The sequence below is a fragment of the Bombina bombina genome, chromosome 4, assembly GCF_027579735.1.
Source record: "Bombina bombina isolate aBomBom1 chromosome 4, aBomBom1.pri, whole genome shotgun sequence".
Taxonomy (NCBI): domain Eukaryota; kingdom Metazoa; phylum Chordata; class Amphibia; order Anura; family Bombinatoridae; genus Bombina; species Bombina bombina.
Genome location: NC_069502.1, coordinates 880,680,648 through 880,696,730, shown reverse-complemented (window position 1 = coordinate 880,696,730; position 16,083 = coordinate 880,680,648). Strand labels below are relative to the sequence as shown.

The window sequence follows — 16,083 nt, the reverse complement described above, 5'->3', positions numbered from 1 at the left end:
ACAATATCTTTGTGTGAGATTTTGCTTGTTAAAAGGATGGCGCCTTAACCAATATGTCATCCAGGTAGGATGCCACAGCAATTCCACGAGAATGGATCACTGCCTAAAGAGCCCCCATGATCTTTGAAAAAATTCAAGCTAGATCAAATAGAAGGGCCACAAACTGGAAATGTTTGTCCAGAAAGACAAATTTCAGGAATCTGTGATGGTCCCTGTGAATAGGAAAATGAAGGTATGCATCCTTTAGGTCTATAGTTGTCATGAACTGACCCTCTTGTACTAAAGGACGAATGGAGCATACAGTCTCCATCTTGAAGTATGGAACTTTGAGGAACTTGTTTAGAAACTTCAAGTCTAGAATGGGACAGAAAGTTCCCTCTTTTTTGGGAACCCCAATTAGGTTGGAGTAGAACCCCAGACCCTGTTCCTGAACTGGAACTATCACTCCCAGGAAGGAAAGATGTTGTATACATTTCAAGAACGCTTCTCTTTTTCTGGTCTGCAGATAATCTTGAGAGATGGAATCTGCCTGTGGGATGAAAAGTCTTGAATTCCAATTTGTAACCCTGGGATACTATGTCCACAGTTCAGGGACAGCTCGTATCCAGGCTTGAGAGAACTGAGAAAGTCTCTCCCCCACCTGATCCGATCCGGGATCGAGGGCAAACCTTTCATGCTGATTTGGAATTAGCTGGGGGTTTCTTTGATTGTTTCTTCTTGTTCCAAGAGTGATTTGATTGGGTTTCCAAGAAGACTTGGATTGTTCCTGCTTGGAAGAAGATGGGTAAGGCTTTCCTCTGAAGTTACGAAAGGAACAAAAATTACTCTGACTGTCCTTTAGGCCTATTCTTCTTATCTTGAGGTAGAAAAGACCCTTTTCCACCTGTAACATCTGAAATAATTTCTGCCAAACCGGGTCCAAACAAGGTTTTGCCCTTGTAAGGAATTGCCAGAAGCTTGACTTTAGAGGGGACACCGCAGACCAGGATTTCAACCATAACGCCCTGCGGGCTAGGACAGACGAAAATAGAAGTTTTAGCTCCTAGTCTAACAACCTTTAAAATGGCATCTGCAATAAAGGAATTGGCCAACTTAAGAGGTTTAATCCTATCTTGAATTTCATCCAAGGATGTCTCTACCTGAAGAGAATCAGACAAGGCGTCGAACCAGTAAGATACCACACTAGTCACTGTGGCAATACATACCGCAGGTTGCCATTGGAGACCTTAATGAACATAAATCTTTTTCAAATAAGCCTCCAGCTTCTTGTCCATTGGATCCTTAAAAGAGCAGCTATCCTCAATAGGAATAGTGGTTCTCTTAGCCAGAGTGGAAATGGCCCCTTCAACTTTGGGTACAGTATACCAAGGGTCTTTAATGGAGTCCTCGACAGGAAACATTTTAAAAAAAATGGGAAACGGGGAAAAAAGACACCCCTGGTTTCTCCCATTCCTGTGAGATAATCTCCCTAGCACGGTCCAGCACAGGAAAAACCGCCGAAGTGGAAGGTTCATCAAAAAAACTATTAAGTTTATTAGATTTCTTAGGAGTGACAACGACAGGGGTATCAGAGTCATCTAAAGCAGGGTTCTTCAAACTACGGGTCGGGACCCATTACTGGGTCACAACACCATGTTTACTGGGTCGCGACTTGTGTCTGGTTTGTATGTGTTTATATAAGTTTGGGTGTGCGTTTTATATAAGTGTGTATGTGGTATGTGTGCTATTTTAATGTGTGTGTTATTGTTTCTGTGTTATATGAGAGTGTGTTTGTGTGTGATATGTGTGCTATTTTAATGTGTTTGTTATTTGGAGTGTGTGGTGTGTGTTTGTGATTTGAAATTGTGTGTATGTGTGCTATTTTAATGTGTGTTATTTGGTGTGTGTGGAGTGCTATTTTAATGTGTGTGTTATTTGGAGTGTGTGGTGTGTGTTTGTTATTTGAAATTGTGTGTGTGTGTGTGGTATGTGTGCTATTTGAATATCTGTGTTATATGGGGTGTGTGGGTGTGTTATATAAGTGTGTGTGTAAGGGGGGTATGTGTGCTATTTGAAAGTGTGTTATTTGGGGTGCATGGTATGTGTATGTGTTATTTGAGAGTGTGTGTGTGTGGTATGTGTGTTATATGAGTGTGTGTGTGTTTGTGTGTGCTATTTGGAGTGTGGTGTGTGTTGTATAAGAGTATGTGGTATGTGTGCTGTTTGAATGTGTGCGTTATTTGGGTGGGTGCTGTATGAGAGTGTGTGGTGTGTGTGTCTGGGGTGTGTATGTTGTATGAGATTGTGTGGTGTATGTGTGCTGTAGAAGTGTGCGTGCTGTATAAGTGCACAGTGTGTGTGTGTGTGGTATGAGTGAGTGTGTGGTATATGTGTTTACAGCACTTTCAAGTTTGACTACAATCAGGAATAAAGTACACACCATGTTAGTCACTTTGGCAAAAATTGCAGTTATCTTGCTGTATATTATCTCAGAAAAAGCATAAATATAGGGTCGCAAAGATATGTGGTATTATGGCACTGGGTCTTGGGGAAAAAAGTTTGAAGAACCCTGATCTAAAGTAGCTAAAACCTCCTTTAACAATACACAAAGGATTTCAAGCATAAATCTGACGGATACCACCTCAGTCTCAGAAGAAGGAATTATACTGTCCGAATCTGTGATTTCACCCTCAGAAAGTCCCAATGTATCTTCCTTATCAGACTTATGAGAACGAGCGACTTGGGAAGCCGAACTGAGAACAGGAGCCTTACTTTCTGAATTTCTAGATTTCTTCTTGCGTTTTCCCTGTAATCTGGGAATGACAGCCAATGCTGCAGATACCGCTGAAGATACCTGGGCAGCAATTTCTGCTTTTAAATAAACTCCATTAGGAGTTTTAGAGGAACCGCAGGGCACTGCATGTGACGCCATTGAGACTTTGGACATAGCAGGAGAAAGCTGAGGTATTATTTTAACAGAATCAGTCTAAAAGACATTAGGCTAAAACATTTTACCTTTATTTTGCAAGGTTTTCTTGACACATGAAGAACAAAATTGCACAGGAGCTGCAATTTGTGCATCTAAACATAAGCATGAATTCATGAGAGCAGACTCTTGCTCCATATCAGACATGTTGTGAAACAGTAAATAAACTTGTACAGATAAGTCTCAAAGATTTAATATTTCTATAAATAAATAAATTCAATTAAAATAAGCCAAGGAAAAAATACACTTAAAATTTTATCCCAAATTAGAATCGATCCCCAGCTAAAATTATGTGAGAAAAGTTAAGAAAAAACATTTAATAAACATCAAATAAACTTCTAAAATACCCCATCAGGCAACCCCACACCTCAATTAATGAGGTGCTTTACCGCTACCAATTAAGACCGGATGACCCAGAAATGGAGAAACAAAAACTTTTTCCTCAAAAATGTTAAGAAGTAAAGCCGGTCATGTGACCACAACTGCCGAGTTCAAATTACTAAAGTGCCTGCTTCATGCCCCATTGTAACCCATACAACAGAATTATCTATGTCCCAATAAAAAAGCAGTGTCTAATTTAAGTGCATGGTCTCCCCAACTGGAAGAAAAAGCACTTACCTGCCCCGCTGTCTGGCATGTAGACAGTTACAAGGTATGATAAGACACAGTTCTTCAGAGACCTTTGAAAAAGAAAGAACAGAGTAGCCAACTCTGGCTTTCTAAACTAGGGCAGCAATTCTTAGGAAAACACAGTAAGTACCTCTTTACACGTTCCTAACTTCTTTAAAGCCACCACTACCAGACTGCAAGGAATGACGTGGAATACGTCTATACCCCAAAAGTTGCTTGTAGATGAATGACTGGGGGTTGTGGGTAAGGGAGTGATACTTAGCAGTTTAACTGTGGTGCTCTTGGCCTCCTTCTGCTGGCCAGGAGAGATATTCCCAACAGTAATTACTAAAGCCGTGGACTCACCATATCTTAGGAAAGAAACTATTTTACAATACACTGTCCCTTTTAGAATGCACTAAAACTAAATAATAGAATAAAACTGACTTAAATATTTATTATTTTAATATTACATCACAAAAAAAATAAAAGCAAGAGCTCACACTTTAAGGCTGGAGAAAAGGAGACTTAATCTCCAGCGACGTAAATGTTTTTTCACTTTAAGAGCATCAAATTGTTTATTGCCTAAGGAGGTGGTGAATGGCAATACCTTAGATACATTTAAAATGGTTCAGATACATTTCTGGATATCATTCAGGGATGTCAATGCTTGTGTTAACGGGATAGTTTACTCCAGAATTGTTATTGTTTAACAATATAGATAATCCCTTTATTACCCATTCCCAGTGTTCCATAACCAACACTGTGTTATATTAAAATATGTTTTACCTCTCTGATTACCTTGTATCTAAGCCTCTCAAACTGCACCCTTATCTCAGTGCTTTTGGCAGACTTACATTTTAGCCAATCGGTGCTAACGCATAAATCCTAAATAACTCCACAGGAGTGAGAACAATGTTATCTATATTACATACATGAACTAGCGCTGTCTGTGAAAACTGTTAAAATGCTAGGTAAGAGGCGGCCTTCAAGGGCTTAGAAATTAGCATATGAGCCTTAAAGTAAATTGGAAAGTTATTTAGCATTGCATGCCCTATCTGAATCATGAATGTTTAACTTTGACTAGACTGTTCTTTTAAATGGGTCATCTTTTTAATGGAATTTAAGTTTATTTGGAGCTTCTTTATTATAAATCAAGTAGGATCTGTATAGGTTTAACTTCTGTCTTCTCTCAACATCATCTACTATGTTACTATGTATTACTAACATTTTCTGTGAGCACAATTTTAATGGCTCTAAATAAAAGATTTAAGAAAAATAATTTGTAAACACAAAGACGACAAGAGTAATTTCTATTTATTTTAGATTTGTTTTATATTTGGGATGCTAGGGAGTCCTTAAAAAATATTTCCTAACATCCAGTAAACTACCCTTAAGCCTTAGCATGGAGGCTGGGGAAATGTGTAAGGGTCATTGCCAATCCCTTACCCTTGTAGTAGACCTAGAACAGTTAAAGTATTCTTAAGATAAAATAATTATGTCATTAATAAATAACATCACTACCATTGTATTTCTTCTTAACAGGTGAATTCACGAACTGCAATAATTCTACTCATGCTCAGAGTGCTGAGGTTTCTTGCAATCTTCTTCAAAATCAAAGAAGCCAAGGGGGAAATGTATGTTCTGAATGTGGGAAATGTTTTACCTGGAAATCGCAACTTATTAATCATCAGAAAATCCATACAGGAGAAAAAGCATTTTCATGTTCTGAGTGTGGGAAACGTTTTACTGGGAAATCCGATCTTATTACACATCAGAAAATTCATACAAGAGAGAAAACATTTTCTTGTTCTGAATGTAGGAAATGTTTCATCAAGAAATCAAAACTTATAGACCATTTGAAAATTCATACAAGAGTGAAAGCATTTTCATGTTCTGAGTGTTGGAAATGTTTTACTCAAAAGTCAAATCTTATTGCGCATCAGAAAACTCATACAGGGGAGAAAGGATATTCGTGTTCTGAATGTGGTAAATGTTTTACTCTGAAGTCAAATCTTATTTCTCATCAGAAAGTTCATATTAAAGGAAATCTGAGAAATCCGAGCTCAACCTCGTAAGTGTACACAGTGACACATAGTCGTTATCCATACAATAATAATGTAAGAACTGTTGAGTACATTTTTGGCAGGTGATCACTGAGGTGACAGCATCTAGCTAGCTGGAATTTAAATGTACCAGGTTTATAGTGCACAGATTGAGTCCCTTCTTTAACATCAAAAGTGCCTCACTGGCAGCATTAAAACATAATTTCTGCTTACCTGATAAATTATTTTCTTTCTTGGCAGTGAGAGTGCACAAATTAATTCATTATCTATGGGAATTACTTAACCTGGCTACCCAGAGGAGGCAAAAACACCCCAATCAAAGAATTTACATATCCCTCCCATTTCCCCCATCTTCTCACTAGTTCAAGCCGAGGATAAGGAAAAGTAGAGTTAAAAGGGGTACAGATGTGCCACAAGCCTGCTGCCACTACATAATTTCAGGGCGGGTTCGTGGAAGAAAGAAAATAATTTCAGGTAAGCAGAAATTATGTTTTCTTTCTAATGGCAGAGTCCATAAATTCATTAATTACCTCTGGGAAACTAATACCCAAGCTGAGGAGGACACAAAATGAATAGGGAGGGCAGTCCTAAGAAATGGGCACCACTGCTTGAAGAACTTTTCTCCCAAAAGACGCTTCTGTTGAGGCAAAAACATATCTGTAACATTTTGTGAAAGTGTGCAACGATGACCAGGTAGCAGCCTTACATATCTGTTCAACGGAAGCCTCGTTCTTGAAGGCCCAAGAAGAAGACACAGCATGGGTAGAATGTGCCGTAATTCGAAATAGAGGCTGCTGGCCAGCTTGAATATAAGCCAAGTAAATCAAGTTTCTGAACCAAAAGGATAGGGTAATAGCAGTGGCTTTCTGACCTTTGAATTTACCAGAGTACAGGACAAATAAGGACGATAAATGGCAAAATTCTTTGGTAGCATGAAGATAGAACTTCAAAGCTCTAACCACGTCCCAATTATGTAAAAGCCTCTCCTTAGAAGGAGGAGGATTGGAACAAAGATACTGAACAACAATCGCTTGAAACAACCTTAGGCAAACATCCCAACATTGTTCTCAGTACGGCCTTATCCGAATGTAACACCAGATAAGTTACTTTCCAAGTAACTTAATATCAATAGAATGCATAGGCTCAAACGAAGCCTGTTGAACTCTAAGAACTAAATAAGACTCCAAGGGGGAGCAATAGTTTTGAAAACAGGTATAATTATAGCAAGAGCTTAAACAACTGAACATCTGGCAATCGAGTCAACTTTTTATGCAACAAGGCAGAAATTTGACCTTTTAAGAGAACTAGCTATCAGGCCCTTTTCTAAACCGTCCTGAAGAAATTGAAGAATACGCAGAATTATTACCTTGTGCCAAGGAAAACCACGATCTGCGCACCAAGATAGATACACCTTTCATACTTTGTGGTAAATATGCCTGGTAACTTTCTGGTCTGAATCAGGGTATCAATCACCTACCCAGAGAATCCTCCCAGGGACAAAACTAAGCGTTCAATCTCCATTCAGTCAGCCTCATAGAATCTAGATTTTCATAGAAAAGCAGACCCCGAGCTAGAAGGTCCGGCCTCTAAGGTAACCGCCAAGGAGGAGCAGATAACATCCTCACTAGGTTTGCATACCAAATCCTGAGTGTCTACGCATGAGCTAACAGGATCGTTGAAGTTCCCTCTTGTTTGATTCGAGCTATTACTCCAAAAAAAACAGAACAATTGGAGGTAACCAGATTGAAATTCCAAGGAACTGCTAAGGCGTTCACCAACTCCGCCTGAGGATCTCTTGATTCCGACCGTATCTCGGAAGTTTGGCATTGAGACAGGAAACTATCAGGTCTGTTTTCAGGCATCCCAACCTGCCGGTGATCTCGCCAAACACTTCCTGGTTTAATGACCAATCATTGGAGTGTAGAGTTTGTCTGCTCAGAAAATCCGCTTCCCCATTGTCCACACCTGGAATGTGTATAAGCGATATTTGGCACTGAGAAGTCTGCCCATTGAAGGATGCAAGGCAACATCCTTGATTGCCAGAGGACTGGGGGTTCCGCCCTGGTGATTGACATAGGCCACCGTAGTGATATATTTTGATTGAAATCTGATAAAACAGATGGAACATAGTTGGGGCCACGACTCAAGAACATTGAAGACTGCCCTCAATTCCAGAATGTTGATCGGAAGGACCGCTACTGCTTCTTCTGGAAGCTAGGCACCTTGGGCTCTTGGAGAACCCCAGACAGCACCCCAGCCTGATAAACTCACATCTGTAGTTAAAATCTCCCATGAAGGACAGAGGAAGCACATGCCTTAAAGGACAGGTTCCCGAGACAGCCACCAGGGAAGGGACTCTCTTGTCACTAGATCAAGAGATATTGTCTGAGATAGATCCGAGTTATTTCTGTTCCATTGACCGAGCATACATAACTGTATACTGTAGGTCTCCGATGAAAACGAGCAAAAGGAATAGTGTCCTAGGACGCCACCATGAGGCCTAATTACCTCCATGCTCTGAGCCACATACAATAGAGGAATGGATTAGAGAAGACAGCAGGCTGCAATTTCTCCCTGCCTTGATCTGTTAGGAAAATACATATGCTGATTGTCTATGATTATCCCCAGAAAAGTTACCATGCTAGTAAAAGAGGTGAAAAACAATTCAATTACTGCACTCTATTAAAGTACTATCAATTTGAGCAGTCTCCAAGAAAAATGCTTCGCCTGAGGTGCCCTACCGCCTCCCGCGAAGCGACAGTCTGTTGATATAGCTCCGGAGTTGTCAGTAGATTTGGTGCGCCTCCGAGAAAAAAAAACTGTTTATGACGTGAGCATGGTTATCCTCCGCCCCCCGGCACGCTTCCTAGTCGAAAAAGCCTGTGAAATGGTGCTTGTGCAGAGCGCCATATTTAACACCCACCAGAATGTCCAGAATAAAAAAATAATTAATTTAAAAAATTAATGCATATAAGCCTACCAGGGTATAATACCATAACTGTAACACCGGCAATCACTTTTTCCTCTTAGCCACTAAGATCTGTGCCTCTATTATGCCCCACCTAACCTCACTAAGGTATAACACTTATATGCAGATCACTCTAACCTCACTGAGGTATTCATACCCCTAATGTTTAATAAAAGACCTCTCTGAAGTCTAACACCTTTATGTTCCCAGTTTCCTAACTGGCAATTTTTACAGCTATGACCACATACTCCCCATTAGGTAAAAGGAATTTGAGTAGCAGCGCTGGAAATAACTCTTACCACCTTCAAAAGGGACAAGTCATTTATGGGGGAGAGAAGACCAGACTTTCCCCCAATTAAAAAGAGATTTCTTCCAGTACACTGGGATCTGAAACAGAAGGACATTCAGTGTATTTAACACTGAAAACCTGACACAGGGTAATGCAGCCCAAAACTTTACTCTGAGAATTACATTGCTCCCCTGCCTTCTCTTGCAGAAAACAATCCATATGAGGACATAAATCTTCAGCAGAACACCTCTCTCTGCCAACCTCCATGAAATGACACAAAGAACTACTGAGAGGGTAGGGGAAGTGGGAGGGATATGTAAATACTTTGCTTGGGGTGTCTTTGCCTCCTGGTGGCCAGGTGAAATAATTTCCATAGGTAATGATTGCATTTGTGGACTCTCACTGCCATTAGAAAAAAATACATTGTGCTGATATATAACAAAACTAAATATCTTTACTTTTGTATTTCAATTGCTATTTTCTTTAGAAAAACACTGACTTTTAGAAAGATTACCTTTTTATAGTTTTATATAGTATCTCACAAAAGTGAGTACACCCCTTACATTTTTGTGAATATTTTATTATATCATGTGACACTGAAGAAATGGCACTTTGCTACCATGTAAGGTAGTGAATGTACAGCCTTTATAACAGTGTAAATTTGCTGTCCCCTCAAAATAGCACACAGCCATTAATGTCTAAACTGTTTGCAACAAAAGTGAGTACACCCCTATTTGGAAATGTCCAAATTGTGCCCAATTAGCCATTTTCCCTCCCCGGTGTCATGTGACTCGTTAGTCTTACAAGGTCTCAGGTGTGAATGGAGAGCATGTGTGTTAAATTTGGTGTTATCGCTCTCACACTCTCTCATGCTGATCACTGGAAGTTCAACATGGCACCTCATGGCAAAAAACTGTCTGAGGCTCTGAAAAAAAGAATTGTTGCTCTCCATAAAGATGGCCTAGGCTATAAGAAGATTGCCAAGACCCTGAAACTGAGCTGCAGCACGTTGGGCAAGACCATACAGTGGTTTCACAGGACAGGTTCCACTCAGAACAGGCCTCGCCGTGGTCGACTAAAGAAGTTGAGTGCACGTGCTCAGCGTCATATCCAGAGGTTGTCTTTGGAAAACAGACGTATGAGTGCTGCCAGCATTGCTGCAGAGGTTGAAGGGGTGGGCAGTAAGCCTGTCAGTGCTCAGACCATAGGCCCTTCACTGCATCAAATTGGTCTGCATGGCTGTCATCCCAGAAGGAAGCCTCTTCTAAAGATGATGCACAAGAAAGCCCTCAAACAGTTTGCTGAAGACAAGCAGACTAAGGACACGGATTACTGGAACCATGTCCTGTGGTCCGATGAGACCAAGATAAATTTATTTGGTTCAAATGGTGTGAAGTGTGTGTGGTGGCAACCAGGTGAGGAGTACAAAGACAAGTGTGTCTTTGCTACAGTCAAGCATGGTGGTGGGAGTCATGGTCTGGGCCTGCATGAGTGCTGCCGGCACTGGGGAGCTACAGTTCATTAAGGGGACCATGAATGCTAACATGTACTGTGACATACTGAAGCAGAGTATGATCCCCTCCCTTCGGAGCCTGGGCCACAGGGCAGTATTCCATCATGATAACGACCCCAAACACACCACCAAGATGACCACTGCCTTGCTAAAGAAGCTGAGGGTAAAGGTGATAGACTGGCCAAGCATGTCTCCAGACCTAAACCCTATTGGGCATCTGTGGGGCATCCTCAAACAGAAGGTGGGGAGCGCAAGGTCTCTAACATCCACCAGCTCCGTGATGTCGTCATGGAGGAGTGGAAGAGGACTCCAGTGGCAACCTGTGAAGCTCTAGTGAACTCCATGCCCAAGAGGGTTAAGGCAGTGCTGGAAAATAATAGTGGCCGCACAAAATATTGACACTTTGGGCCCAATTTGGAAATTTCCACTTACGGGTGTACTCACTTTTGTTGCCAACTGTTTAGACATTAATGGCTGTGTGTTGAGTTACTTTGAGGGAACAGCAAATTACACTGTTATACAGGTTGTACGCTCACTACTTTACATTGTAGCAAAGTGTCATTTCTTCAGTGTTGTCACATGAAAAAATATAATAAAATATTTACAAAAATGTTAAGAAAAAAAATCACACTGTATTGTTTACATCCTTGTTTTTTTTAAAATTGTAAAAAGAAATATGCATTTCACCCCACACTTTATGTTGTAGATTTCTCATATGGTTTGAGTCTGTTGAAAAAACATTTTTTTTGTGGGTTTCTCACTGAAAAAATGGTTTCTAGTAGTGCTTACATTTTAGCAGCATCTATAAGCTCCAAAACAGCTCAGCACAAGGGTGTAAAATGGTTCAACAGCTAAGGGGTATAATGGACATTAAACACTGAGATTGTAATATAAAATGTTAAATTATGTGTATTAAAATTATTTTGCAATATACTTTATTTATTTTGTCCATTTTTCTGTGGTTAAAATGGAGGGTTTACCTATTCCAATAAGCTTATATAAAATAATGGTACCTGCCATGTTGAAACCCTTGTCTCCCTTATCTAATCTGTTCTTTTTAAGATAATCAGGGGCCGATGGTGTGCAAACAATCTCTGGGGGATATAGAGACTTTAAACCCTGCTACTTTAACACCACACAAATCCTTTGTTTGCACCACACTTTATTTGTCCTCCACAGATGAGATTAGATAAGGGAAGCTTGGTTTCTACATTGTAGTGCCCATTATGTTTTAGAAACTCTGAAGTCCGAAATTAAACTTTCATAGTTCAGACAAAATGCAATTTTAAATAGTTTTAATAAAACTTTCCACTATCCAGCTTATTTTCATTATTAATATGCAGCTAGATTATGAGTTTTGCGGTAAGCTGAAAAAGCAGTGTTAACAGGTCCTAACGCTGCTTTTTCACTACCGCTGGTATTACGAGTCTTGCAGGTTTAGGGGCCCCGCACACTTTTTTGGCATTACCGCAAACCGACTTACGTAAAGTTTGTAAAGTGTTTTTTCTATGGGACTTCCATAGCGCCTGTATTACGAGTCTGTCCTGGGAGGCCATGAGCGGTACACCCTCTACCTCCAAGATTCCTAACGCATTCTAAAGTCAGTAGTTATGAGTTTTACACTACAACGCCGTAGCATAAAACTCATAACTTAAGTGCTAAAAAGTACACTAACACCCATAAACTACCTATTAACCCCTAAACCGCCGCACTCCCGCCTCGCAAACACTAGTTAAATATTAACCCTTAATCTACCGCCCCTAACATCGCCGCTATCTACATTATACTTATTAACCCCTAATCTGCCACCCCCAATGTCGCTGCAACCTACCTACACTTATTAACCCCTAATCTGCCGCCCCCAACGTCGCAGCCACTATTCTAAATGTATTAACCCCTAAACCTAAGTCTAACCCTAACACTCCCTAACTTAAATATAATTAAAATAAATCTAAATAAGATTACTATCATTAACTAAATTATTCCTATTTAAAACTAAATACTTACCTATAAAATAAACCCTAAACTAGCTCCAATATAACTAATAGTTACATTGTAGCTATCTTAGGGTTTATTTTTATTTTACAGGCAAGTTTGTATTTATTTTAACTAGGTAGAATAGTTATTAAATAGTTATTTACTATTTAATAACTACCTAGCTAAAATAAATACAAATTTACCTGTAAAATAAAACCTAACCTAAGTTACGCTAACACCTAACACTACACTACAATTAAATCAATTCCCTAAATTAAATACAATTAAATTAAATTAGCTAAATCACAAAAAAACAAACACTAAATTACAGAAAATAAAAAACAAATTACAAGATATTTAAACTAATTACACCTAATCTAATAGCCCTATCAAACCCCCCCAAAATAAAAAAAAAAAACCTAGCCTAAACTAAACTATCAGCTCTTTTACCTTTAAAAATTAAATACAAACAACCCCCCCAACAGTAAAACCCACACAACCAACCTCCCAAATAAAAGCCTAACTAAAAAAACCTAAGCTCCCCATTGCCCGGAGAAGGGCATTTGGATGGGCATTGCCCTTAAAAGGGCATTTAGCTCTATTGCAGACTCAAAGCCCTAACCTAAAAAATAAACCCACCCAATACACCCTTAAAAAAATCCTAACACTAACCCCCGAAGATTCACTTACTGGGAGAAGTCATCATCCAAGCAGCAAGATGTCCTCAAGGAAGCCGGCAGAAGTGGTCCTCCAGATGGGCAGAAGTGGTCCTCCAGACGGGCAGAAGTCTTCATCCAGATGGCATCTATCTTAATCCTTCCAGCGCGGAGCGGGTCCATCTTCAAGACATCCGATGCGGAGCATCCTCTTCTTCCGACGGACTAACGACGAATGAAGGTACCTTTAAATTACGTCATCCAAGATGGCGTCCCTTAGATTCTGATTGGCTGATAGAATTCTATCAGCCAATCGGAATTAAGGTAGAAAAAAATCCTATTGGCTCATAGGAATCAATGGGGCTGCGTTACTGAGTTTTACGCTGCTTTTTGGCAGGTGTTAGACTTTTTCTCCGCTGGCTCTCCCCATTGATGTCTATGGGGAAATTGTGCACAAGCACGTACAACCAGCTCACCGCTGACTTAAGCAGCGCTGGTATTGGAGTGCGATATGGAGCTCAATTTTGCTCTACGCTCACTTGTTGCCTTTTAACTCCGGGTTTGTAAAAACCTGTAATACCAGCACTGTAGGAAAGTGGGCAGTGAGAAAAAACTGGTCATTAGCACCGCACAGCTCATATTGCAAAACTCGTAATCTGGCCGCATGTTTGTTAACCAATGGCACTACTTATATGCATTCATAGACTCTTACCCTAAATATATCCACGCATCAATAAATGTGATTATGAGGGGAGGTGCTGTGTATCGTTACATACAATTAAAAAAGAATCATGGTAAAAGATCCACAAAGAAATATACTAATAGCACTCATGAGTTGAAAAAGAATAAATGTGAATACTAATAACAAGACAATGGGGCCGATTTATCTAGGGCCAAATGGCCCCTGATGCCCCTGTTTTGCTGAAAACAGCAGTTATAAAGCAGCGGTCTTAAGACCACTGCTCCTTAAAGGGACAGTCTACACCAGAATTTTTATTGTTTTAAAAGATAGATAATCCCTTTATTACCTATTCCCCAGTTTTGCATAATCAACACAGTTATATTTATATACTTTTTACCTCTTTGATTATCTTGTATCTAAGCCTCTGCAAACTGCCCCTTTTTTCAGTTCTTTTGACAGACTTGCAGTCTAGCCAATCAGTGCCTGCTCCCAGATAACTTCTCGTGCACGAGCACAGTGTTATCTATATGAAATACGTAAACTAACACCCTCTAGTGGTGAAAAACTGTTAAAATGCAATCTGAAAGAGGTAGGCTTCAAGGTCTAAGAAATTAGCATATGAACCTCCTAGGTTAAGCTTTCAACTAAGAATACCAAGAGAACAAAGCAAAATTGGTGATAAAAGTAAATTGGAAAATTGTTTAAAATGACATGCCCTATCTGAATCATGAAAGTTTATTTTGGCCTAGACTGTCCCTTTAACTGATCCGCCTGCTCGCGGACATCAATCTGCCCGATCTCAAACGATCGTGCAGATTGACATCCCCTGCGCGAATCTACAGGGGGTGGCTTTGCACAAGCAGTTCACAAGAACTGCTTGTGCAATGATAAATGCTGACAGCGTGTGCTGTTGGCATTCATCGATGTCTGTCGGACATTATCCACTGAACGGATCATGACGGACAGATCGATGATAAATTGGCCCCATAGAATCCTGTGTCAACTGGGATTGAGTACTTGGGTCACTAAATTAAAATATAACTTTTATTGGGTTCAAACTTAAAGGCAGGGATCTAAATTAAAATTACAACCTGGGGCAGAAACAGGAGTGATTAACTCTGCTTAAACTGATTGTAAAGTAGTGTTACGTGATCTGAAACACCGAAGATACAAATAAATGGCGTAGATACAAATGTATCACAGTAGCGTGGTTGTAATGGACACTCAGTATAAGGTTGTCTGAATGAAAAATACTAGCAAAGTATGGTGTATGATGTTAAGCAGGTAATGTTAAGCAACTTGTAATTCTGGCTCTTAAATGTGCTGTCTAATTGTTTGGTTGAACAGAAACAAAGCCTGCAATATATAGATAAAAAGCAGGATGTATCTGTTATTGGTAAAAAGGCAGCATGAGCTTTGTGCTGTAATAGTTGTGGTGTCGTACTTTAACAGAGCTCCAGATATCGGGTGGATACCGATAATTAATAATACAGTCACAGCTTAAAGTGTACCTTGATTAAACTGGCAGCTGTTCTCTTCTTTTATTTTTTAACATTGGTTCCCTAAATGAGCATGTAGTTTGTCTGCAAAACTCATACACCAGATTACAATTAAATATCGAAATACAATATAGTATGATGCTAGTAATTGTGAACTCAAAATATACAAACTTTTTGTGATAGGGTATTGTAAGCCAATAGGCTTATATGCTTGAGGCACAGTGTAAAAGTAATGACCCTAGAAACGTAGTGTCTAATATCACAAACCCCCTTTCCTTAACTAGTATAATACGTCATTAGGTCAACGGTGTGAGAGATCCGGTATTCAAAAAAGATAGAGCACGCATCAAAAAAGATATCATGCTATTCGTACCTCCAGGTTGCTATACCTAAAACACAGGAGCTCCCTAGACTCCACACCAAAGCCCTAACATGTTTAGCCGCTTCTCGGCTTTGTCAAAGGGTGCGTGCGCGACGAGCAATGATGAATTTATTTAATGGCTCCGGTTAGACCAATCCCACTCAGTGATGTCATGCTCTCAAGGCGGATCCTATTAGAATCTTCGGCATCCTTATGTTATTTAAGTTATACAGTGGGTATTATGATCTAAATGTAGCCATCAATCAGCAAGCGCTACCCAGCGTTTTGAACCAAAAAGTGCCGGCTCCTAAGCTTAGATTTCTGCTTTTTCAAATAAAAATTGCTAATAGGAGTAAATTAGAAACTTTCTTAAAATTGCATGCTCTATCTGAATCATGACAGAAAAAAAATTGGGTTTAGTATCCCTTTAAACCTGTTAACAAGCCTATTTCCTAGTGTTAAAGGGTTTTGCAGGATCTTCTTTATGAGCATATATTA

The 16,083-nt window shown here is 39.7% G+C and overlaps 1 protein-coding gene across 1 annotated transcript in view; it reads left to right on the top strand.

Moving 5' to 3' along the window:
• Window positions 1-11,343, top strand: part of LOC128657417 (oocyte zinc finger protein XlCOF7.1) — a 95,284-nt gene extending 83,941 nt beyond the window's left edge. The window contains exon 9 of the mRNA XM_053711760.1: window positions 5,120-11,343. Within this exon, the coding sequence (XP_053567735.1) occupies window positions 5,120-5,652 (533 nt within the window). The 3' untranslated portion in view covers window positions 5,653-11,343. The remainder of the gene's footprint in view (window positions 1-5,119) is intronic.
• Window positions 11,344-16,083: the final 4,740 nt, after the last annotated feature.